The sequence below is a fragment of the Mauremys mutica genome, chromosome 1, assembly GCF_020497125.1.
Source record: "Mauremys mutica isolate MM-2020 ecotype Southern chromosome 1, ASM2049712v1, whole genome shotgun sequence".
Classification (NCBI taxonomy): Eukaryota; Metazoa; Chordata; order Testudines; family Geoemydidae; genus Mauremys; species Mauremys mutica.
This window is the reverse complement of record NC_059072.1, coordinates 214,699,955-214,727,421: the sequence shown is the minus strand read 5'-3', so window position 1 is coordinate 214,727,421 and position 27,467 is coordinate 214,699,955. Positions and strand designations below refer to the sequence as shown.

Here is a 27,467-nt window from a genome sequence, read left to right as displayed (position 1 = left end):
GTTTCTAAGGAATCCCGGTCCTCCTCCTTTATTGGCCCACTTTTCTCTTCTGAATTCTTTTCCCACCACTTCATTTCCACACCCTCTCATGTGCCCAGATGGTAGTGCTCATCCATCCATCTATCCTCCATAAACGCAAAAATAGGTCTGTTGCCTTTCAAATTATTGAGGGCCAGATTATCCACCCCTTTCTTGCTTTGGAGAGCAGTTACTCAGGATATGTCTGCACTACATACTGTACCCTGCTCTGGACATCCAAGCCCATGAACCTGCACTTGCCAAGCTCACCTGCTAACATCCATGCTGCAGCAGTATGAATGCCTCACCGTCTCGGAGTGAGGTACAGCTCTGGAACAGTTGATGCACCTGATATGTGCTGCAATAGCTGTGGATTCTCCACACAGAATCTGAAGCAGGGTCACAAGCACAGACTAGTGGGATATCATTGTCATGGGGTGTGAGATGACTAGCAGTAGGTCCAGAACTTTTGCATTAGGAAACACACCTTCGTGTAGTTGTGTGAGGAGCTTGCATCAAGTCCCCCATGCCAAGAGACATACATGAGGGAGGCTATACCACTCTAGAAGTAGGCTGCTGTGGACATCTGGAAGCTGGCTACTACAGACGTCAAGTTAACTGTTAGCGCGGTGGAGCCTTGTGATGCAATTAGGACTGTGGTTTACCCAAAGATGGTGGGCAAAACTAATGTGCCCAAAATAACTGCTGGCTTTGTAAGAATAGGCTTCCCAAACTGCACCATGGCTACAAATGTGCCCACAGTTCGCCCTCTACAAGGAGCGAGCAACTATGTCAACTCTTTGGTCAGCCAAGGCCTACATAGCAATGGATGGAGTAGTATCCTTGTAGGATACTACTCTATTGCTATTAGGGATGTAAAAGGTTAAATGGTTATCCGGCAAGCATTAGGCTTACTGGACCTTACCTGTTAACCCCTGTGGCTGGCTGCGTCGGGGTGACCAGGGTGACCCTGAACGCAGTTGCGCCGGGCCGGGCAGACTGGAATGGCCTTGGCCACACCGGCGGGACCCCAGCCCAGGCCAGTGGGCTGGAGTGGCCCCAGCCCCACTGACAGGGCCCCGGCTCTGGCTGCACTGTGCCGGCGGGTGGGCTGCAGCGGGCTGGCAGGGCCCTGGTTCTAGTGGGAGCCCTGCTGTCCCACACTGCCCCACTGCCAGAGTGAAATCAGTTAATGGCTAAGCTGGTGGCTGGGTGCACATTTGGCAGATTCGAAGCAAGATGTTGCTGCCTTCAAAACTGTTTGGATACAAATGTGGCCAACGCTGTCCATCTTATTGTGGCATGCTGCACACTGCACTATGTTTGCACGGTGAAACGAGCATTTTCACATGGCGTGGACTCAAGTAGATCTCAGCTTACCAGTGAGAGAAAGGGGTTGACAAGCTGTAACCTGAATGTTATGGAGATCATAATACATGTTTTCTTTATTTAAAGTGTGCTTTTAAATACACAGTTCAATACTCCCCTCAAAGTTAAAAGCGAAGAATAGTGTAAAAGATTATTCAAAAAGCAAAAAAGTTACCCATACTTCAGGTTCATACAGAAAATAGCACAATATAATCTGGAAATATGGAAAAGAATATTGAATATATCAGATTAATTTACCATTGAAGTAGTTGGAGTGGTACATTCTGAATGCCAATACACTGCTTTTTATTTAACAAGTTAAAGGGCTCTGTCATTCAAATGTTACAATATATTGTGTAAGAGCATTTTGGGCTGAATAGTGTCGAGATGTATACCACAGTCAACCCCACAGGATACTGACTAGGGCAGAACTTAGCTATATTTTTTATAACATGCCCTTACTGTGATACCCAAGTGACAAACAAATTCATTTAAGTAAACACAGAGTCCTGGGTTCTTACTCTCCATAACAAAAACAGCAGCAGAACTTTTCAGTGTTTAAATATTCTACACCGGGCAAAACAAGTGCATTTTGTTAGTGTAATCTTCTTTTATTTTAGTTACTTTTTCACATATAACTTCATGTAAGCTACAAAAGTTGTGAAATGCAAAAATGGTAATAAAACAGCAAACTTAAAACAGTTTAGATAAAAAACAGGTGTCTTTTCCCCCTAACAATGACCATTAAAAATGAACCACATTTTGATGGATTCATTCAATAAACATACCATACACTTTTCAAAATAAACAGAGAACAACATTAGAGAAACTAATACCATCAACAGCATGAAGTATTTAGTTGATTGATTTGTAAAGACAAATGAAATCTCTAGGCACAGTTTTAGGCATTATAGAGGACACAGAGGCAACAGGTTAGTGTGCACTGTTCTGTACAAAAATACAGTCTGAATAAATTACATTGCTAGCCATAAGATTAGACTTCACTTACCAGTTAGTTCATTGCATGTTTAATAATATACAGTTACATGCTAATCCATATATCATTCATATTTCAAACACATAGGTCTCTATATTTATGTCTTTAAAATTTACATGTTGAACTTACAAAAGCTAAATGTAGTTGTGCAAGAATTTCAAAAGAGTGGGTTGGTACTTGTCGCACCAGATAGTACACTTTAAGCTTAAAAAATAAAGATAACTAGCCCTGCTTGCAAGTTCACTATATATATTTGGAAGAGAAACAATGGGTTTGTGGTGTGAAAAATTACCTTGCTAGTGAGGTAAAGCCAAATACAACTGAAATGATGAAGGCATGATATAAGAATAATATATAAAAAATGATGTCTATTGTATATACACACCAATAAAGGAGCGTTTTATTCTATGGGTAGAAAAAATATTTCAGCTTTACATTGTATTTACTTTTAGTTTGGTGCCAAAACATACAATATTTGGCAATCTTGGCCATGGTAGGGGAAAAAAACAGCAACATAGACTAAAATTAGGTGCCTAATCCCACACTTAGGCTACTAAATAAAAAGGACCCGATTCTGATAAGTTTCCCCACACATAAACCCCACTAGTTTTATTGAGTTTTAGGCCAGAAGGGACCATTAGATCATCTAAAGTGACCAATATAATACAGGCCATTACATTTCACTCAGATGCCTCTGAGTTAGACCAAAACATTTCACTCCTCAGGAAACTAAAAACTTTGTCCCACAGGCGGAGAACAGAAGAGACCAAGGTGCCACCAATGCCCACAGCCCCTGCAATGGCAGTGAACTGATTATGTGATTATGTGCTGATCACCTGTAGATCTCATTATCTTCAATGGAAGTTGCAGGTATTCAGAACCTCTGAAAAATCAGGCCCCAACTTTTAATGCCCAAGTATGGATATAGGATCCTAACTTTAGGCACTCAAGTTTGAAAAGGTTTTCCTAACGGCCTTTTATGTTATGAATTGTGTGTTTTCCAGTATATGTGGAACTTATGTGCCCACTGAATATGTTCTCTCTAGCTATACAGAATGAGAAAGAGGGAGTTTATTAAGATTAGTAGATATGATATAGGTCTAGCATTGTACGGCTTCCTTTCCTTGTACTAAGCAAAGTGCTGTGTAATTGTCAGCACCAAAGCACTGTTTCCCCTAGAAAGGAATAGAGATCCACTCACAGTAGACTTCTTAAAATTAGCCTAATTCCCATTCCATCACACAATGTTCCTAATGCTGCTAAATAAGAGCAGTGTTATGTTGCAGTCCAGAAAGATTTGCAGTTAAAGCCAAGGCCTGGAATGTGGTTAAGTCACGCAGGAAAAAATGCAAAGTTCCAAATATTCTCAGTTGCCTGCGAGATAAAGTGAAAGGTGCTCTCCTCCTTTCCCTCGTGCCCTTTTACCCTCATCCTTCAGCAGGCCACACAAAAACATTTAAGTGAAGCTATCATCTTGCTCTGTCATCCTAGTCTAGCTAATCATCACTGATCCAGGGAAGAGTGCTGATGCTGACTATTTCTCCTGTGATATTACACATTCTATCCCAGAGAGGCCTAGGTTTGTTAAGAACGGGGTATTTTGACAGAAATACTTTAAAAAACACAACAGGCTACAAGCAGGTTTATGCTTCTTCTATACCTATTGCTGAATTGCCTCTCTCTGTAAACTGTGGCGAGTACATTTAACAACATTAGGACCACATCCTATAGTAAGTACTTCTGCAATCCTTTTGCAGAACCAGCAATACATCAACCATACGAATGCATTTTTACAGCTTCAAAGTCCCTGTTCTTACAGAGGTCCAACTAGGATATATTTTAAATTTCTCCATTAACAAAAATAATTATTTCTAAAGTTGTATATTAGAACTGTATAAAAATATGTTCACAATTAATTCAAAGTACCCAAATAAGCAAATATTAAACAAAAATAAAAGTTATGCTGTGTAAGTCAATTTAAAAATTCCACCCTAGTTTAATTGGGTCTCATTTCATTTGTATAGCCTCTGGAAGTTTTAAGTGAGAAACATTCAGCAAGTAGTATTTAGACGGATGTCAATCAACCCTTTACACTCAGAGAAAAACAAATATCTGAGCTTACATACTGTAGTGATAACATTTTTATACTGTACATAACTAGATCTCAGCTATGTTCTTTCAATTAGAGACAGAAAGTAACTGGATTTTTAGAAAGTGGCAGTCTCTCTCTAATAAACAGCTTTTAAAAAAAATAAATACTTTTAATAAGTACCAAGCAATTAGTTATTTTAGATTTAATCCAATTCCACCTCAAACTTATATGAACTTTTAGGTATTTCCCATCAAAACAGAGCATAAGGGCATACAGAGAGAGCAACTGATTTTAAGATGTTTATTTTGCATTACTGACCCAAAATGGAGGTAGCGGTCCAAGACTCTTAAGAAGGCATACAAAGTTAGTGCTTTAACCACTGCGCTACAGCAAATATTACCATTTTGAGATGTAATGTGTTTCTTCCTCTGCGCATATATATATATATTATATATATATATATACACATACACACTAAGAAATGACTTCTATAAAAATAGTTGGACTTGTTATTTATGCATTTTTACTGCACAGTTTGGAAATTAAAAGGGCATGAAGACAAATGCAGCTCATACATGCATTGTATTTGCCTCAGGGAAATTCGAGGCCCTGTTACCCTTCACCCCACCCCACAATACTCAAAGCTGAGACAACTTCCAGCCACATAATTAGAAGCATATGTCTCCAGGTTTTGACTTCCCTTCAGGGATCTGCCACAGTTGGCAGGGAAGATGTGGATTGCCAATGCATAAACTCCTGTTGTTGTTTTTTCAGCAGACTGTCCAATGCAGACATTAGGAAAGTCATTGATCATTTACATTCATTGCCCCCAACACATGGTCATTTGCAACTAATTCCTCAAGAGCTTTTTCTAGCAAGTGACCAGGGCCCAACACCACTTATTGATGTAAGATGGCACCACCTGCTATCATGACATCTGAATCCGCCATGATATAAGGAAACTTCTAAATGGAGCTTATGCCAGCTGCTCCCCTGCAGGCGATGGCAGAAGCAGGCACTGCATTTTCATTCCAGCAATGTCTCTCGCAATGATCGCTGTAGGTAGATCCTTTGCTTGTTGTCAAGAAAAATGACATTAACATATCAGCAGCTTCCAACGTTTGCCTGTGTAAGCTCAGCAATCTTAATTTTCGCAGTTCTCTTAAGTGGATGTAAAAGCTAGTTATAGTGTTTGCAGCCAAAAGGCAAAGGCTATTAAATCAACAGAGCAGACTGCTTGGTGCTCCACGAATATTCTAAAAAACAGCGAGTTAGAAAAGATGGAGTAATCCTTTTGTTATTTCTTTTCTTTTTCTCAAACTAAAGTGGTACTAGTAGTAGTCTTCATAGATCTTAGGGTTCAGGCAATAAAGGAGGGCACCCCCAAATGAAAATATAGTTGCACCCCAAGCCAGGCCATAGCCCCAATTGAACTCATGGTATATTTTCAAGTTGACTGTCTCGATGAACTTGACTGGATAAAGGACTAGGCTGCACGCCTGAAGAACAACTGAAAGAGAAATTAACCAAAAGTCAAAAGAGGGTTTTACTTATTTACATAAAACACAACAAACATTACCAACACTCATATTAAAAATGCCTTTCGTTACATGAACCTATTTGAGCTAGCAGCGAAAGAAATAGCAGCTTATCGGTATAGAGAACAATTACATGAATTGGAAGAAATTTGGACCCCGCTTCTTGATACATTTGGGTAAAGAATGTTGAGATAGCTCAAGTAATGCTAAACTTCCGTTCCGTCTTATCTCTCTGCTTTTCCCCTCCCTCTGTCCGTCCTCCAATCTCCTCCTTCCCTTTTTAAAAAAATTGTTGCCCACACACACACACTCCAACATGTAATTTCTCTGTAATACCATCTGATTTTGTATTGTTTGGTCTTGCAGCTTTAACAAGTTTGCATAACTGCATAATTTAACTGGCTATCTTGTGAAATGTGAAGTATTTGGTAATATATACAAACAGCAAATCATTTACCTTTTTGTATTTTTTTAAAAATAATCATAAAAATGCCTTTGGTCCAATTTTTATTTGTATATATTGCTCTATTTGTATGTAAAAATAAACTAACACAAACTTTATTTAATCCATAGAGCGTATAGCAGCTCCAATATATTCCCTAGGAGATGAACAAATGTTATTGCTATTGTATAATTATGATTCTATTTGTTCCCTGGAGATTTAAAGAAGCAGCAATCTCTTCCCAATGTCCTTTTCACTACCTTTTTTTAGTCTGGAGTTTGGATTTTTTCTGTAATAAAACAAAAATGACTAATCTAATGGACACTACAAATAGAACACATCGAGGATGAGGAGGAATAAAGGAACCTGAAGAAATACAGTCCACACTCAACCAATATATTCTAAACAAGGAGTAATATGTGATATTAATTAATATGTCCAACTACAATATAATTCTTATGGAATTATGTAGACATCACCCACTATAATCAGGATTAGTAATATGGATTAACAAAGGAATTCATAAAGTTTTGTCACCTATCGTAAAGTCATAAAACTCTAATACGTGGAAAATATTTGCTGCATACAGTAAATACAGAGAGGAAAAATATGTCTGCTCTGGCTCAAAACTTATGAAACAGAGCAAATTCTAGGAAGCGAGATGTTTAAAAATCATTATTTTCTATTATACTGTTCCTGAGTGAGAGAGAAGATTTCATACAGCAAGAGGTATATGCTCCAAACACATTTGCAATGGAATTCAATAAACATGATAACTATTCTGTTGTATCCTAACCAGTTGTAATATGCTTACAGTGAGAGTGCATTGTGTGTGCGTGCGTGCATGGATGAAGAACCTAATTTTCTATTTGGAGAGCTCAGTTTTATGAGGCCTGGTCTACACTAGGAGTTTATGTCATATTTAGCAGCGTTAATTCGACTTAACCGTGCACCCGTCCACACCAGAAAGCTAATTAGTTCGACCTAGAGGGCTCTTTAGTTCGATTTCTGTACTCCTCCCCGACGAGGGGAGTAGCGCTAAATTCGACATGGCCATGTCGAATTAGGCTAGGTGTGGACGGAAATCAACCTTAGTAGCTCTGGGAGCTATCCCACAGTGCACCACTCTGTTGACGCTCTGGACAGCAGTCCGAGCTTGGATGTTCTGACCAGCCACACAGGAAAAGCCCCGGGAAAATTTGAATTCCTTTTCCTGTCTGGCCAGTTTGAATCTCATTTCCTGGTTGGACATCGGGGCGAGCTCAGCAGCACCGGCAACAATGCAGAGCTCTCCAAGAGAGGAGTCCATGCAATCTCTGAATAGAAAGAGGGCCCCAGCATGGACTGACCGGGAAGTCTTGGATCTGATCGGTGTGTGGGGCGAGGAGTCTGTGCTTTCGGAGCTGCGCTCCAAAAAACAGAATGCAAAGACCTACGAGAAGGTCTCCAAAGCCATGACAGACAGAGGATACAGCCGGGATGCAACGCAGTGCCGCGTGAAAATCAAGGACCTGAGACAAGGCTACCACAAGACCAAAGCGGCAAACGGACGCTCCGGATCCCAGCCCCAGACATGCCGCTTCTACGAGGCACTGCATGCCATTCTCAGTGGGTCTGCCACAACTGCCCCACCAATGACCGTGGACTCCGACGACGGGATAGTGTCGACGTCCAGTTCCTCGGCAATGTTCATGGACGGGGAAGATGAGGAAGGGTTTCTGGAGGACGAGGCAGGTGACAGCGCTTACAACGCTGGTTTCCCCGACAGCCAGGATCTCTTCATCACCCTCATGGAGATCCCCTACCAACCCTCCCCGGCCGTTAACCCAGACCCTGAATCAGGGGAAGGATCAGTCGGTAAGTGCTTTAAACATGTAAACTTTTATTATTAATGTAACAGGAATCTGAACTATGTGAAAAGGAGGTCTATATATATATGGGGATAGAACAGAAATCCTCCTGGGAGATCTCCATGAAGCTCTCCTGGAGGTAATTGAAAAGCCTCCGCAGGAGGTTCCTAGGGAGAGCTGCCTTATTGGGTGCTCCGTGGTAGCACACTTTTCCGCGCCAGGCTTTCATGAGGTATTCAGGGAGCATTGCCTCCACGAGCATGGCAGCATAGGCCCCTGGTTTATGCTGGCTTTCACGCAGCATGCGCTCTCTATCTCCTTCAGTGACCCTCCTCAGGGTGATCTCGCTCAGCGACTCCTGCATCTAATTAGGGGAATTACTGTAATGTTACGCCTGGTCCAAAGTATTTTTAAAAAATCTCCAGACAGACGGCGTAGCAGTGACTCAGCACGCTGCTGCGTGACAAGCGTAATGGAAAGCCAAAGAATCAAATGGACGCTCATGGAGGGAGGGAGGGGGGACTGAGGATGCAAGCTATCCCACAGTTCCTGCAGTCTCCAAAAAGCATTTGCATTCTTGGCTGAGCTCCCAATACCTGTACGGTCAAACACATTGTCCGCGGCGGTTCAGGGCAAAGCTCGTCAATGTACCCCCCTCCCCCATCCCCAGAAGGAAAAAAAAATCGTCTCTTGACTCTTTTAAATGTGTACTGAATGCTGCTGGTAGATGCGATGCTGCGGCACTCTACTGTAGCATCCTCCTCCCCTCCCCCCGCCTCATGGGTGGCTGACAGTGCAATACAACTGGTACCCGTCCTCATCATCAGCCTTGTGGCACATGGTGTAGTGCAGTAGGACTGCTATCCGTCCTCGTCATCAGCCCATAAGTAGACAACCTGCTAACCGTCTTCATCATAGCAACAGGGTGCTGAGCTCCATCAGCCCCCGCCCTTCATGTGTAAAGAAAAGATTCTGTACTGCCTGGACTATCATAGCAGCAGGATGCTGGTCTCCTCTCCCCCACACTGCTTAATGTCCTGTCTGGACTATCATAGCAGCTGGAGGCTGCCTTCCCCTCATTTCATTTCACTAACAAGTCACTGTTTCTTATTCCTGCATTCTTTATTACTTCAGCACACAAATAGGGGGACACTACAATGGTAGCCGAGGAAGGCTGGGGGAGGAGGGAAGCAACAGGTGGGGTTGTTGCAGGGGCACCCCCAGTGAATGGCATGCAGCTCGTCATTCCTGCGGGATCTGACACGGAGCGGCTGTGCTCTCTAGTTCTCTGATACACTGCAACCCTAGTACAGTTGCCCCATATTCTAGGCAGGACTGATTCTATTTTTAGATACCATAAAGGAGGGATTGACTCGGGGAGTCATTCCCAGTTTTGTCTTTTGCACCCCCAGCTGATCTCGGCCAGGGGCACCTATGACAGCAGCAGAAGTTATAGTGCAGTAGGACTGTTAACCGTCATCACCTTGCCAATTTACAATGGCATGGTAGATAGTGCAATATGGCTGATAACCATCTCTGCTGTCATGCAAAAGCAAATGAATGCTGCTGTGTAGCGCTGCTGAATCGCCTCTGTCCGCGGCATCTAGTACACATACGGTGACAGTGACAAAAGGCAAAAAAGGCTCCATGGTTGCCATGCTATGGCGTCTGCCAGGCTAATCCAGGGAAAACGGGCTCGAAATGATTGTCTGACATTGCTTTCCCGGAGGAAGGAATGACTGACGACATTTACCCAGAACCACCCGCGACAATGAAATTTGCCCCATCAGGCACTGGGATCTCAACCCAGAATTCCAAGGGTCGGGGGACACTGCGATGGGGTGGAACAGGGGCAGAGTTTATGCTTTCCGGATTGCCTGCAGCAGGAGTGCGCACGAGATAGGTGCTGTGCATGGTCTTGTTCACAGAGACAGACTAGACTGTGTTCATTGTTCGCAGAAATGTATCTTTGCAAGGAATTCACTCCCTTTTTCCCATCACACAGCTTCGACTGTCTCCAGACCTGCCACAGCATCCCCCTCACAGAGGCTGGCAAAGATTAGGCGGCGAAAGAAAAAGACACGGGACGAGATGTTCGCTGAACTTATGGGCTGCTCCCGAGCCGAGGCGGACCAGCAGAGCCAGTGGAGGGAGACCCTCTCTCTGTACCAGCGCTCACACAGCGAACGGGAGGAGAGGTGGCGTGAGGAAGACAAGCAGGCGACTCAAACGCTGCTTGGACTAATGAGGGAGCAAACGGACACGCTCCAGCACCTTGTGGATGTTCTGCAGGACCGCAGGCAGGAGGACAGAGCCCCCCTGCAGTGTATCTGCAACCGCCCTCCCCCGCCACAAAGTCCCATACCCCCCTCACCCAAAATAACCAGAAGGAGGGACGCCAGGGGCCGTGAAAACTGTCACTGCACCCCAGCAGAGTGCTCAAGTACCCAAAAGCTCTCATTCCCTAAATTTTGAGAAGTCCTTCCCTTCCTGACTCACCCAAGCCCCAATCCCAGTTTCATCCCCTAACTGTCTAGTTAATTATTAAAAATACTTTGCTGTTAATTACTGTTTTCCTCGTGGTTTTTTACAGAAGACTGTGTTTGAAGGGGGGGGGGGGGGAAAGGGGTTGGTAATTGCATAGGACAGTCACCTTTACCAGGGTACAGACACGGGGGCAGGATCAGCAGCAGGTCACACACACAGTGCAGTCAGTAGGCACCCTGGTCGGTATGGGAGGTGGTTTCCAGGTTCTGTGTGGGTGGGGGGGTACGTGACTTTGTAGCGGGGGAGGGCGGTTACAGATCTTATGCAGCAGTCCTTGTCCTGGACCACAGAGCCACGCAGCAGAGGAATCTGTATCCATCCTCCTCCGCCACAAGGTCACATAGCCCCCGCACACAGAGTCCCAAAAAGGAGGGATGGCAGGCTCCGTTGAAACAACCCAGTCCGGCACTGCAGACCGCTCTAGGAGCAGGAGCCTGTCATTCCTCGAGTTTAGAGGCGGTCTTTACATCACTGCACACCCTACCCAGCACAGTCTGCGTCCCAGTTTCAACCCTTTAACGCAAAGTCATTAATAAAGAAACCTTTGTTAAGTAACAATGGAACATGTATTTTATTTTTACACGTGTGTTGGAAGTGGGGGAAACAGGATGAACGGGGTATGTAACTGCAGAGGCTAGTCAACAGTAACTGGGTAAAGAAATAGGGGCAGGTTCAGCTTCTCTGTAAAGAAACTGAACAGTCACAGGTCATGCTGCTCGCTGAGGAACCTAGGTTTCAAAGCCTCCCGGATGCACAGCGCTTCCCGCTGGGCTCTTCTAATCGCATGCGTGTCAGGCTGAGCGTAATCAGCAGCCAGGCGATTTGCCTCAACCTCCCATCCCGCCATAAAGGTCTCCCCCTTGCTCTCACTGAGATTGTGGAGCACACAGCAAGCTGCAATAACAATGGGGATATTGGTTTCGCTGAGATCCGAGCCAGTCAGTAAACTTCGCCATCTCCCCTTGAGACGTCCGAAAGCACACTCCACCACCATTCTGCACTTGCTCAGCCGGTAGTTGAAGAGTTCCTTGTCAGTGTCCAAGGCACCTGTATAGGGCTTCATGAGCCAGGGCATTAGCGGGTAGGCTGGGTCCCCGAGGATCACTATAGGCATCTGCACATCCCCAACAGTTATTTTGTGGTCCGGGAAGAAACTACCTTCCTGCAGGCGTCTAAACAGACCAGAGTTCCTGAAAACACGCACGTCATGGAACCTTGCCCGGTCACCCAACGTTGATGTTGGTAAAACGTCCCCTATGGTCCACCAGTGCTTGCAGCACCATTGAAAAGTAGCCCGATTTCTCAGCAGCTGACTGTGGAAGAGGTGGACGATAAGGTGCGAGGAGTTGACAACGGCCATAACTGCAGTGGGCTCCATGCTCGCAGTGCTGTGGCGTCCGCGCTGTCACTGACCAGAAAAGTGCGGTAACAGATTTCCCGCCGGCGCTTTCAGGGACGGAGGGCGGGATTGACGGTTGAATGACGACAGTTACCCAAAACCACCCTCGACACATTTTTTCCCCCAGCAGGCATTGGGGGCTCTACCCAGCATTCCAATGGGCAGCGGGAACTGCGGGAACTGTGGGATAGCTGCCCAGAATGCACCGCTTCCAATGTCGACGCTTGCCCCGTTAGTGTGGACTCACAAAGTCGAATTAGTGTCCTTAGTGTGGATACACAAATTCGATTTCGTAAGGTCGATTCCACAAATTCGACTTAAGTTGAATCGAACTACTCTTGTAGTGTAGACATACCCTAAGGGTCCATTCTTCCCTAATGCAGGTACATAACTACCATTAGCATAATTGGGATAAACAGTTATTGGGTTCACTACAAGGATAAGTGGGTGACATTTAATGGCCTGTATTATGCAGGAGGTGAGACCAGATGATTTAATCGTCCCTTTTGGCCTTAAACTCTATGAACTGCATGTGCACAAGAAGAGAAAAGACACCACAGCAATGTGATTTCCAGCCTTTACTCATCCTAAATACACAGTGTGCCCCTGATCTCATGAACATTTAAGCAGATGATTAACTTTGTGCACAGGAGCATCCCATGATTTCAGTGGGACTATTCACAACCACAATGATAAGCACATGCTTAAGTAATTGCAGAATTGGGGCATATATTGTTGAAAGCACAGTTATCTGATATGATAGATTTTTTAAAACAAATAAATATATTAAATGTAATAAAAATAAGAAAGCTATTTAGAGATAATTCTCTATGAGCCCAGTGCCAGATTAAAATTACACTGGAAAAAAAATGACTATTCTGAATTACAGAATTCTGTCTGAAATTACATTGCAAAATTATAATAAAATGAAATACATCTTAATTGTATTACCCTGGTGTTTAAACATTTATTGCACAAAAAATCATTTTAATTTTCCTTTTTATATCCTTCCTGTGCACTCTTTTCCTCTTTTAAGTAAATGGCTTTAGTGCTACCAACAGATGCCAATTTGACTGCACTAGAGACTAAAGCCCTCAGTTTACTGACAGAACAGGAACTGCAACAACAATAGTGCAAAACTGTCCTGCCAATGCATCTCAACCCAACACTGTCTCATAGTCTGACTTCCTGCACATTGCAGGCCACAGAATCTCACCCACCCACTCCTGTAATAAACCTATAACCTCTGGCCGAGTTACTCAAGCCCTTAAATCATGATTTTAAAGATGTCAAGTTACAAAGAATCAATCATTTACTCTAGTTCAAACTACTGCATGCCCCATGCTGAAGAGGAAGGTGAAAAATCCCCAGAATCCCTGTCCATCTGATCTGGGAGAAAATTCCTTCCTAACCCCAAATGCAGTGATCAGTTAGACCCTATGCATGTCAGCAAGGCCCACCAGCCAGACACCTGGGAAAGAATTCTCCTTGGTAAAGCAGAGCCCTCCTCATCTACTGTCGCATCTCCACCCATTGGAGATATTTGCTACTAGCAGTCACAGCTGGGCCACATGCCATGGTAGGCAATCTCATCATAGCATCCCTTCCATAAACTTATCAAGCTCAGTCTTGAAACCAGTTAGGATTTTTTGCCCCCATTGCTCTCCTGGGAAGGCTGTTCCAGAACTTCACTCCTCTGATGGTTAGAAACCTTCATCTAATTTCAAGCCTAAAACTTGTTGATGACCAGTTTATATCCATTTGTTCTTCTGTCAACATTGGTGCTTAACTTAAATAACTCCTCTTCCTCCATGGTATTTACAGAGAGCAATCATATCTCCTCTCGGCCTTTGTTAGGTTAAACTAAACAAGGCAAGTTCCTCAAGCCTTCTCTTGTAAGGTAAGTTTTCCATTCCTCTGATCATCCTAGTAACCCATCTCTGCACCTGTTCCAGTTTGAATTAATCTTTCTTAAACATGGGCGATCAGAATTGCACACACTATTCCAGATGTGGTCTCACCAGTGTCTTTTATAATGATACTAATATTTCCTTGTCTACTGGAAATACCTCACCTCATGTATCCTAGGATTGCATTGCCTTTTTTTACAGCCACATCACATTGGTGGCTCATAGTCATTTTGTGATCAACTAATACACCCAGGTCTTTCACCTCCTTTGTCGCTTCCAACTGACAAATCACCAGATTATAGCAAAAATTCTTGTTGTTAGTCCCTAAATACGTGACCTTGAATTTACACTATTAAATTTCATCCCATTTTTATTACTCCAATTTATAAGCTCATGCAGATCATCTTGTTTGATATTCTGGTCCTCCTCCGTATTGGCTATACCTCCCAACTTTGTGTCATTCGCAAATTTTATTAGCACACTCCCACTTCTTGTGCCAAGGTCATGAATGAAAATGTTAAATAAGATTGGTCCCAAGACCAATCCCTGAGGAACTCCACTAGTAACCTTCCTTCAGCCTGAGAGTTCACCTTTCAGTCTGACGCATTGTAGTCTCCCCTTTAACCACTTGCTTATGAACCTTTCAGTTTTTGTACTGATCCCCATCTTCTCCAATTTAACTAATCATTTCCCATGTGGAACAGTATCAAATGCCTTACTGAAATCCAGGTAGATTAGATCTACTGCATGTCTTGCCTAAAAAAAAAAAAAAAATCAGTTATCTTTTCAAAGAAAGATCAGGTTGGCCTGGCATGATCTACCATTTGTAAAACCATGCTGTATTTTATCCCAGTTACCATTTACCTCTATGTCCTTAACTACTTTGTCTTTCAAAATTTGTTCCAAGCCCTTGCATATATCCTAGGTCAAACTAACAGGCCTGTGGTTTCCTGAGTCAACTTTTTTTCCCCTTTCTAAAAAATAGGAACTATATTTGCAATTCTCCATTTACAGATTCATTAAAAATCCTTGCTATTGGGCTTGCAATTTCATGTGCCAGTTCCTTTAATAATCTTGGATGGAGATTATCTGGGGCCCCCAATTTGGTTTCATGGAGCTGTTTGAGTTTGACTTCCACCTCGAATGTGGAAATTTCTACCTCCATATCTTCATTTCCATTAGCCACCCTGTCACTACCACTAAACTCCTCATTACCCATATTAAAAAGTAAGGTAAAGTATTAGTTTAGGTGTTGGGCCATGCCTAGATTATCTTTAATTTCCACCCCATCCTCAGTGCTTAGTGATCTCATTTCTTGTGATCTCATTCCCACTTGTTTCCTTGTTTTCTTTTTATTTATATGGCTAAAGAATCTTTTAATTTTGTTAGCTAAGTCCAAGTCAGCTTACCTTTGGCAGTTCTCCCTACATCTTCTGACCTCCAAGAGGGAGCTTTCCTTACGGAGCCTTCCCACCTTCCATTCCTTGTAGGCTTTCTGCTTTCTCTTAATCACTTGTTTGAGATGTTCTCTCATCCAGTTTGGTCTGCAACCCTTCCCTATGAACTTTCCCCCCTGATTGGGATGCAATTTTCAGATAGTTTCTGCAACTTTGACTTAAAGTAATTCCAAGCCTCCTCCGCATTCAGTTCATTGACTTCTTTGGCCCAGTCCACTTCCCTAACTAATTCCCTTAATTTTTTTTTTTAAAGTTAGCTCTTTTGAAAACGAGGGCCCTTGTTGCAGATCTGTTTTTGTTTATCCTTCCATTTAGTTTAAACTGAATTAGCTCATGATCACTCAAACCAAGGCTGTCCTCTACAATCAGTTCTTCTATGAGGCCCTTACTACTCACTAACACCAAATCTAAATTGGCATCACCTCTTGTTGGTTCAGTGACTATTTGGTGAAGAAATCTGTTAGCCATCACATTTCAGGAATATCTGGGCCTTACTATTATTAGAAGCACTTGTCCTCCAATCTATATTTGGAAAATTAAAACCTCCCATAATCTTACAATTCCCAGTAATATTTATTTCATTAAATTATTAAAGAGGTCTCTATTCATAGCCAAAATGGATCCCGGGGTCTGTAGCAGACCCCAAGTACTAACCAAGTGGAATCCCACTGAATATCACCTGAGTCGCCATTTTTAATGCATCTTCCCCATCCTGGCATAGTCTCCTTTGATGCATTCCAGCGAGAATCCAGTTGTGTCATTTGTTCTCACATGAAGGACAATCAGTGGATTATTTCCTGCTCCCATATCTTAGCTCCCAGCAGACAGCACATCTTTCTGTTCTCCAGATCAGCTCCGGTGACAGGTCCCTCTGTCCTTCTTAGTAGGATGTCCCCAATCACATAGACCTGCCTCTTCCTGATGGTTGCAATTCTCTGGCCTTCCTCCTTCTGTTCTCTCTGGCTGCAAGTCCTCATATCTTTTGTTCTCTCCTGCAACCTTCCACGAGTCATCCTCTATACTCCTGGGGCTCTGAACTCCAGCTATCTCCATCGACTTTTCCCCTCTTCTTGTAGAACTAGCTGCTCTTTTCTTCCTTGCCCTCCCACCTTCTGTTACTGCCTGTTGTGCCCCTTCATTTTCCAACTCAGCAAACTTGTTCCTGAGCTTTATTTCTCCTTCAGTACACAGTCTTTTCCTCTGGCTGGTTCTTGTAATCACATGCTTTCACTGGCCGCTTTCCTCATCCAGCAATCTACTCTCACAGTTCTCCAGTCAAGCTTCAATCTGCCAGTCCTGAGTTTTCCCTTCAGCCTCCTCTCGTCTTCCAGCAATCATCAACTTAAATCCCCTTCAAAACTCAACCCTATTTTCTACCTGCAAATCCAAACCTCAGCTCTTCGCTACCACCATCTCGATCAGGCAGCATGTCATACAAACAAAGCACTTTTCAGGTACTGCTCCAGGATAACGTGAATGCCACAGCTTCCACATCCAGTCATCTTCATTGTCTCTTCCATTCCTCGAGTCACTACCACTGCTGCTTCTGTAGCTGTGACAGGCTTCCCTCCTAAGCTCCTATCAAGGAACCACCCTTCCTCCACCTCCACATCCTCCCACCACAACCACACAGTCCCTCCCCAAAACTCCCTTTACAAACTCCCATTCAAACTCCCCTGTTTCCAGCTGTTTGCTGACTCCTGTGCTACTGCTGCTGTGTTGCCAATGTGTCTCAGATGCAACAGAGCAGGGGTTCCCAACGTGGTGCATCTAAATGCGCCTGCGTCCTGGCCAGCAGTGGAGCATCTGTTGAAATGCCGCCGAAATGCCACAGAAATTTTGCAGCAACGCCTCTCGATGACGCCACTTGCCGCTGAAAAGCGACGTCATCGAGACGCGTCACTGTCGAAACGCCGCAGAAATTCGGCGGCATTTCAGCGGATGCTCCACTGCTGCCACGGGCGCCAGACGAAAAGGTTGGGGACCACTGCAACAGAGAGTTCCATTAGTAAGAGGGGTTTTCTTGGCTAATCAGTCTTTGGCCTCTCTCTCTCTCTCTCTCTCTCTGGCCACTGTGGATACAGGTTTCAGTGACATGGATGCCCATCCACTAGGGATTGTTCTGGGGCCACCAGCTATCAACAGTAAAGATCTTCTGTTTAGGGTGATCACCTTTTCAAAAGGCAAAAGTGGAACACATAAAGGAGCCCCACCCCCTCCCTGGCCCCACCCCTTTATCTTCTTCCCCAGGGCCCCACCCCCAGCTAGTCCAGAAGCCAGAGGGGAATGGTGCTGGGGTCCCAACAATAACTCTCAGCCGATGACCCCCCACACACACACACACACAGGATATGCCTCACAGGGCAGGTAGAGAGACCAGGGCTACCCACAGTGGCCCGGGTTTCCTGGGCGGCTCTTACTACTGCCTGGCTCCAGCTTATGGCCTGGCAAGGAGGAGCTAAGGCTCACCTCTGCTCTCCTACATTGGGAGGAGGCTGGCACCGCATTTCTGGACTATCCCACACAATTCAAGATGGGTAGTCACCCTATTTCTGTTGCTCCCAAACCACTGGAATGTTGTACAGACAGAACAGTCCATGCATATAGATCCAATTGCTAGATCTGGTCCTTAATCGAAAGCACCAAAAGAAATAAAAGATCCACACTATTCCTTAAACCAACTGGTCTCTCAACATTTAGGACTTGATCGTGATACTGCTACTTACACTGAGTTATTACCACCTAGTCTACACTGAAGGCAATGAGAGCATGAGTGAAGTATGGTACTCCACAGCATGAGCAGAATTATCACAATCATGCCCTTAGCTTTTAAAAGAAAACTATTTCTCACTCTTCTCACGTTTGCTATTCTTGGGTCTAATTCAAATCTCTCACTTGTTTTAAACTGGTGTAACTTTACCGACTTTATTAAGTTGCCTTGATTAGTTCTTCTGGGAATTAAACATCAGGCCCCATGGCTACAACTTGAAAAACAGCAGCTTAAAGGTAGGTTCGTAAATCCATAGTCAGACCATGAAACAAGTGGCCTAATTTGGAGAAGTGTTGAGCATCAAGCAGCTCCCTCTGACTTTGGTTGTCACTAGCTGTGTTTCCAGGTGGTTGTTGCTGCTCTCTTGATTTAAGGACTGTCTTGGTGTACGAGTTTGGTATGTTTCACTAAGTTTACAATCAGTACACTTAGGAAAGTTTCTGTTGTGACTAACAGGCCTCAAATCCAGGTCCACAAGGATTACAAGAGCAGCCACACTTTCACCCTCCACCTGGTGCCTTCCGACAACTTCTGATCCAGGACCCACAAAGCCCAGCCCCAGTTAGAGATAGATATCCCATTGGCAGAGTCCCAGAGCAGCCAATTGGCCCGCTGACCTCACATAAGCCAGCAACAGGAACAGGCAGCTATCTGAACAACTGAAATCCATCCTGCTCTTGTTTCCCTGGTCTGACTTCCTGGTATCCTGACCTGGCCTAACCATGGTTACCGATTTGTGGCACTGATCCTCAGTTTGTCTCCTGCTTCTGACCTTACAGTCAGCTTATTCCTAATTGTGGACTCCAGCTCTGACCACTAGGTCTGGCTGCCCACAACCTGGTCCTGATAGTTTCTACCAAGCAGAAAGATTTTACCAGTATGAGAGACAGTTCTGTGCACAGGATAGGAAATGCTGCTGAAATTAGTAAAAAGCTTTCAACTGGCATGACACAAGGTTTGCGAGCACATTTTAACTGATGACTTCTGCATATGCCAGCTACACACACAAGCTGCTAATTGCACTCCCTAACACAATTTTAATGTTATGGCTACCCAATGTTAAATCTTTACATTCCACACAATTGAAATAAATGTATTAGTTAAGAACTGAAACAACATTTGAATGGAATTACTTTCAGAAATTCACAACCAATATGCAGTTACATGAAGTTATCAGATTATAGGTTACTAAAAAGAACATTAGATCCTGAATCCCATATTCAGATACGAGTAAGGACCAGGACCTCAAGAAATAGAAGAGACAGATCTGATGCAATGAAAGGGCAGGGGAGAGTAAAATAAATCAAATATGTCAGATTAAACTGATTTGTTTTACAAATTTGGAAAACAAACACTAAAATGCCTTAATAATATGGTTACTGCATTGCATCCTTATAGGTCAAAGTTAAAGTTGTTTGAGTGCTTTAACCATGCATTTCTATACCTTAATGTTTGGGTTTCTTTTAAGCTTAACCTTAACTTAAATTTTCTGGGTTTTACTAATTTGTTTTGGGATAATTGCAATTTCCCAATAACAGTTTTTATCCTTAAGTTACTGATATGTATTCTCACCCTGCACTCCATTTTAAAATAGTTTTCTGTCTGGGAATACACATGTATAAGAGTTGTTTCATCACTGAAACACATCATCATTGTGGTGAAAGGCCCCAGCCAGCCAACAGCATGCTGTGCAACAGGGTAAGAAGGAAAATTTTGACCAACGACACCTGTGAAAACTCACACTCTTACAAAGGAACTTTATACTCAGATTTAGGAGAGCATTTTTTTTTTCAGAAAAGCTGCTGAACACATTTAGCTTTTGAACACATTTTGAAGTCCCACTGAAATTAATGAACAGTTCTGAAGAGGTATGGACTTATGCATGTGCTTTAGCCTTTTTCCTGAACTGGGCCTCAAACTGAGTCATCTGGATATTGGTTTTTAAGGAGGACACACACGGACACACACACACGGACACACACACACACGAAACTGCACGGAAGTCAATGTATAGGCCTTGCAAAGAAAAACAGATGAACTGATCCCACTGGAACTGAAACCTGTTGTTAAAGGGGCTGCATCTACATTATTTTTTTTTCCTTAAGATTTTTTACTATTGCTACTACTGATCCAAATGGGAGCACTTGTGTAGACTGATCATTGTTGAAACCACTGTATTGTGTAACCCTGCGGCTGCTCCTTGCTAGCTCCCTCACCATTGTTCCCGCCTTTGCAGCTACATAGGTGGATAGCAACAGTTGGAAGTGTTAAGAACTGTCTAATGGAGACAAGTTAAGAACACTGTCTAATGGAGGCCAGGCACATTAAACCCGATGCTTACCACTACTTAACCATCCCCTTTTCAGCTGAATTTAAAGGGCCTGCATTTATGTACCCTTGTTTATGCCTGTACACACACTAAGCTTTCAAAGGTGCCGATTCGTTCAGTAGCCCAAGGGGGAAAAAAACAGCTTAAAATAAACTCTTGCTACTCAAAGTGTGCTAGTCCTTGTTACAAACTGAAATATTCAAGTCCAGAACAGTGCAGGGCTTGTTTTTATGAAGTATTCTACTGCACTTCAAAAGACTTCTTTCCTGGAAGTTGCATTTGAACCAGCATTTTATATAGCACTATATATGCAGAACACCACTTCTGAAAATAGGAAAAAAGTAATCCACTAGCTTTTTTCATCTTGTTCAAAAATTTTATAAGAAGATTTTGCTGAACAACAATCAGTGCAGCCTTCTATTTGGGAAATGTTTATGAAAATGGAGGTACTTCTATGTAAATATACTTCTTCTCACCTGCCCACCTGCCCACCCCCCCACACGCACTGCTAGGTGCTATAATTTCAAAGACTAGCACACATGCAAGATATAGATATGAAACAACTAAGAACAAAGTCAACCAAACCCTGTGCATCATGCCCTTATAGTCACTAGATTTGGATTCTAATGAGCTGATAAGGGAAGTGAATTTCAAAGACATGGGCACTCGGATAGGGAGCGTGTGCCCATCTCTCTGTCATGAAGTGTTGAAATCCAGTCTCTGAAAGCAAGCATTTCCTAACTGATCTCCACTGCTTTGGAATTGTATAAAGCAAGAGAGAAGGGTCTCTCAGCTAGAACTGGCCCCAAACAGTCTGAACAGGGCTTTAGGGTACTATTCAGGGTTTTGGTGGTAGCCTTTAAAGAAAATTCCTGTCATAGTCCTAAAACTCATCAAAGGGGTGGGATTTCCTGCCAGCTCCTTAGCCAACCATTGTCTGGGAGCAGAAGGCTGACCCTATGTCTTGCTGCCCAATCTCCTCGCACCTGAATACACGCTGCCATGTGAGTGGCTGGATGTGAGTGGCTCTGCTAATCAACTGCACAGCACTTCAATCAGTCCTGAGCGGATGCCCCAGCACACAGCTTAGAGGAAATATAGGCCCTGATACCATGACTGAGGAACTGATGTCAAAAGGGCACTTGGACTGTGTGTTTGCTGATAAAAGGTGCTGCAGTGATTTCAGGGTGAATTCCTGTCTCTCTAAAGGCTGTAGGATCGGTCTCTGCCCCAAATCTAGCAGTAAGAGTTTGGAAAAAGTAGTTACCAAAGACGGGAGCCCCTACCAGAGAGTGTATCTCAAAATACAAATGAAATATACATTATTCTAAAACTAGATCATGCTTAAATACTCACAACTAACTTATGCCCTACTATGGAAACCCCTTTGGGGTCACTCTTCAAGTTTCAGTGTGTAAAGCTTCTGACACATCCTGCAAACAGGGGGCAGCATTTGCCTGCTCACTTTATTAGTAGTTTCTTATATTGTCCAGTGCTCAAAAGCCACTATCTGGATGAGAGCTCCATTATTATAGGTGCTGCATGCAGGAAGAGACAGCCTTTGCCCTCAAGAGTATACAAACTAAAAGGCCAAGACATACCAAGGGTAGCGGGATATACAAACAAGCAAAGTGATCAGGTGATGATTGACTAGCATCTTGTTTGCTTCACAGTGTTTTGTAGGGGAGGGGCTTGTTTTTGTTTTTATTTTTTTAAAATATAACTTGTCCTCAATTGCTCCTCTACTTACCCATTGTTAATTTCAAATGTGTACTAAAATGTAAACTATCCCTATATGCTGTTCTAGTTAACCTTCTGCCCTGTGTTGGCCCACTCTCAATAATTAGCCAGGGTTGCTTCACTACCTGTTGTGCCTCTGCCTTCCTACTCCCCAAGTATCCTACTACACAGGGCTGCCCTGGTGGGGTGCAAGTGGGGCAATTTGCCCCAGGCCCTGGGCCCCACAGGGGCCCCCACAAGAATATAGTATTCTATAGTATTGCAACTTTTTTTTATGGAAGGGGCCCCCGAAATTGCTTTACCCCAGGCCCCCTGAATCCTCTGGGCAGCCCTGCTACTACACACATACATACTAGCTAAGGCCTTTTGCTAGGAGAAAAAAATAAAAGTGGTAGCCAATCACAAAAGCCCTCAACAATTGTCCAGAATCTAACATCTCTGGAGGCCACTCTCACCATGTGACATGGGGTGGGCTGATTCTCATCCTTGCACAGTCTCATCTGCCCCGATCACTCACAGTCAGTGGCTCTAGGCACTTCTTTTGTTCCACCTGGAATAGATATCTCCATCTGAAGGGAGGGGGAATAAATTCTTAAGCACAATCACGCAGGTTCCTGGAGCTGGGACCCTACAACCTCCAAAATATTCTGAAATCCACAAAGGGTATGGCTACACTGGCGATTTGCAGCACTGGAAAGCCTCCACCAGCACTGCAATTAGTAAGTGGCCACACCTGCAGGGCACTTCCAGCGCTGCAACTCCCTGGCTGCAGCGCTGGCCGTACACCTCACTCAGCATGGGGAATAAGGATTCCAGCGCTGGTGCTGCAGCGCTGGTCATCAAGTGTGGCCACACACCAGCGCTGTGATTGGCCTCCAGGGTATAAGGATGTATCCCAGAATGCTTTTATAAATTACTCTCTTTTGTTTTGTTATGCAGCCTCTCTTTGTTTTGTTGTGAACGAGCTCCGTGCGGAGCTCCGTTGCCGTTGCCGCTGCTGCTTATCTAAAAAACAAACAGAGCTCCTGTTTGCTGTGATCATCTGTACCTGGCTGTAAACAATCAAATGAGATTGCAGGCAGGGAGTGAATGAAACAGCGGGGAGTCGTGTTGGCTGCAGGCTGTTTGCAATTAAGAGTTAAGACTAAGGGGTTGGAAACATGTTCTGATTTTTCAAGGCAGGAAGCTAAACACACAGTGTTGGTTCCAAAAATCCACTCTCTCTCTCCCCCCGCTCCCTGTCACACTAGACCCCACTCCACCCCCCTCTTTTGAAAAGCACGTTGCGGCCACTTGAATGCTGGGATAGCTGCCCATAATGCATCACTCCCAGCAGCGCTGCTAATGCTGCAAATATGGCCACACACCAGCGCTGGTAGCTGTGAGTGTGGCCACACACCAGCGCTGCTCCTACACAGCTGGATGACCAGCGCTGCAAACTACCAGCGCTGCAAACCGTAAGTGTAGCCATACCCAAAGACAATCTGAATCTAGAGACATCTACATGAAGGGCAAACGCCTCTGTGCTCCAGCTTAGATGGCCCCAATAGCATCACAGGTCTCGCAGGTGATGCCTGGCCCCTGTCCAACTCCAAAGATAGTTGACAGAAGAGCTGTGACCCTTAGGAACAAATGACAACATCAGCATTAAATCCCAAAACCATTCCCCACAGATTTGCCAGGCAACGTTGCACAGGCAGCTCTTCTTGGCCTCACCATATCCCTCCCTTCAACACATTTTGGGCCATGGCTCTTAAATACAAACAGCCTAGGGTAAAGGAAACAGGTAAATTATCTTCCACATGGTAGAGCATTAATATAGTCATGCTGTTGTAGGTAAGTGTGAAGAGCAGGATTTGTTGTAATAAACAAGCAAATTTATTTTAATCCCAGTGGAAAACATTGGGATTCTTTCTCCAGCTCTCTCTGAAAAGAGAAAGCAAGGCTTTTATAAAAAAAGAAAAAGCTACAAATTTAATAATATATTAATTAAGCAATAAGTCATGATAGGCAGTATATTTCTGGGCAATTACTGCACAGTATTAAGAGACATGGAGTCAAAGGCCAAATGAGAAACCACCAGAGAAGTACAATAATCCCATTTTCCTAGAAATTAACTGCCTGGAGTGTTTTATAATGTTATGGTTGAAGGTGAGTTTTAAAAAAAAAAGAGACTAGTGCATTCATTTAGTGGGCATGCATCAGTTAATTCACAAAGATCAAAGAGATTCATTTCTACTCAAGATTTCTGAACCCATTTTGCATTTTCTCAGGAAAAGCAAATGAGACAGAAAACAGTAATATTACATGCATGCATAAAAGTATGTCCCTATCCCTGCTAAATTGCAGCAGGCCAACTGTATTAATATATACAGCAGGGGGCAGCAGGATCCTTCCCCAGAGTTTTGTTTCAGCTCTAAATACCCTTCAAATTCTGAAAGCCTATCTTTTCATATCCTTGAAAATGGCTTTTTTTAAATCCATCTAGCAGACTAGATGTATCTGTCAGTCTCTTCATTATGGGCTATCAGAGAGGCTTAATCTGTTGGCTACAGCACAGATATGATTGACAGGATGAACGGAAGCCATGCTTGATGGATCTCCGGACGGGGGGGAGGGGGGGGAGAAGGGGAGTGTGGGGAATATATCGTTTCCTGGCCAAGCCAAAAAACACCAGAGTGTATAATAGGACAGGATTTGGTATGGCAAGTATATACTGTATTACAGAATTCTTGGAGCCTATTTGTTTTTAAAGGTCTTTCTTAAGGTCTCCCTTTATCTCTGCATAAATTGTTCCACTTTGGTGCTTTGAAAAATCAAAGAAGAGCTTTACAGTATATGACAACCATTAAAATTAATGACTAAGAGTTAACCAATTAAATTAATTCCTCTGGTGGCGCAGAAGCAGAAATAAACACCTTTAAAATTTAATCCTATTTATTTTCATCCTTATGGCTTCAAGGGTTCATTCACCCTTACAAATTGATTGTTCAATCTCAAATTTTAAAAAAGAACATGAAAACTTATCAGAATGGGCTTCAAGAAGAATCAAGGGGGACATGAAGCAACTCAAAAATAACCTACTCAAAAAGCTGATACTTTTGAGTTATTACCTGCAGTCCCTCATGCAGCAGGTACTTCAGACAATAATTATTTGTTTGCATTGGATTTAGAAGCTGCAAGAGTGCAAATGAAAAAATTATTGACCTGTTACAAAATTGATATCCCAAAAATGCTTAATACTATTTAGCATAAAACAAACTAAATGTCTCTGAACTATTATGACTACAGTGGACATGTACTGCATGAAAGTGAAGCTGTGCTCATAACATTTTAAACACGGTTCTGGACATGATTAGTTTATTTACCTGCTGCAAAGAGCATGACTGCGAGTGGTCTGTAGAACCGCCTCCGAGAACCCACACAGATCGAGATCAAACCAATCAGGAAAGCTATGAGTATGATGGTAGCACCGCCCAGAAGCAAAGCGAGAGTCGCTATCTGCCAGTCTAGAAAGAGAAAGAAAGAAAAACAATTGCAGCAAAACAACAAACACTTCCCCTACAGAGGAAAAGAGAACTATGAAGGGTACAGAGCATATCAAGACCTGAGGAAACTCACAACCATTTCTTTTTTAATAAGTACAAATCCTTCAGGAGTTTTTAAATGTTTCATATGATAGATACAAGTTAAAAGGCAAATCCTGCAATCCTTTCTCAAGATTCAACTGGGGGTTTTGCCTGAGTAACAACTGCAGGAGTTGAGTCTTTGGCTTTGTCCAGCTTAGGAAGAGAGGACAAGGTTCGGTCAGGATTAGTTAACATGTGTTAGCTTAGTCCAATCTAAATCACAGCTTTCCCCAGTATTAACCTTTATTCTCCATTATTCTACATGTCCTCTGGAATGGTGGTTGAAGCATGACGGGACATGTGAATCTTTAGCGCATCTATCATGTAAATATCTTGCGACGCTGGTGACAACAGTGCCATGAGAACACCTGTACTCACTTTCAGGTGACATTGTGAACAAGAAGGGGGCAGCATTATCTCCTGCAAATGTAAACAAATGTGTTTGTCTGAGCAATTGGCTGAACAAGAAATAGGACTGAGCAGAATTGTAGGCTCTAAAGTTTTACATTGTTTTATTTTTGAATGCCGTGGGGGTGGGGGGAGTTGTACAGAATTCTACATTTGTAAGTTCAGCTTTCATGAAAAAGAGATTGCACTACAGTACTTGTATTAGGTGAATTGAAAAATTCTATTTTGTTTTTACAGTACAAATATTTGTAATCAAAAATATAAAGTGCACACTGTACTCTTCGTATTCTGTGTTATAATTGAAATCAATATACTTGAAAATGTAGAAAACATCAAAAATATTTAAATAAATGGTATTCTATTATTGTTTAACAGTGCGATTAATCACAACTTTTTTAATCACTTGACAGCCCTAGTTAATACCTTGACTTGAAAGGGTCAAGGCTGACCCTCATGAGGAGCATTGTGGGGTCTGATCACCCATTTATGAGTATGAAATGGGAAGTGCCGTAGCCACAAAAAAAAAAGAAGACACATTCAATAACCTGAATCATGAGACTCAGAGGGAGGAGGGAGATATTACAAGCAAGAATTCATTTTGTACTAAAAACAAGGATAAATCCAGAAACTTCCCAGTGCCACAGTAATGACTGTAATAAGCAGAATGGACCAATTCCTAAAGTCCTTACTCTAGACGCAAATCCTTACTTTGACAAAACTCCCAATGAAGTCAATGGGAGTTTCGCTTAGATATAACTGAAGGAACTGGCCCAGTGAGAATTCACAATCAGCTTGGCAGTCTGGAATCACGCATTTCTGTACACTGTAAAATCCACCCCTATGCAGAGGGCCAGACAATCCTAATTTGAGGGTTTAATCCAAAACTGAGGGGGCCTTGTGCTGACCACCTGTAAAGAAGCAGATTTCAACCTTAGTCCCATTGCAACAATGTGGATCAAGTAAGAGGATCATA

The 27,467-nt window shown here is 43.2% G+C and overlaps 1 protein-coding gene across 1 annotated transcript in view; it reads right to left on the bottom strand.

The window, feature by feature from the left end:
• Window positions 1-1,972: 1,972 nt before the first annotated feature.
• The window catches only part of TMEM47 (transmembrane protein 47), a 41,556-nt gene continuing 16,061 nt past the window's right edge, over window positions 1,973-27,467 (bottom strand). The window contains exons 2-3 of the mRNA XM_045029628.1: window positions 25,826-25,966; window positions 1,973-5,985 (exon numbers count right to left, since the gene is read on the bottom strand). Coding sequence (XP_044885563.1) covers window positions 5,807-5,985; window positions 25,826-25,966 — 320 coding nt within the window. The 3' untranslated portion in view covers window positions 1,973-5,806. The remainder of the gene's footprint in view (window positions 5,986-25,825; window positions 25,967-27,467) is intronic.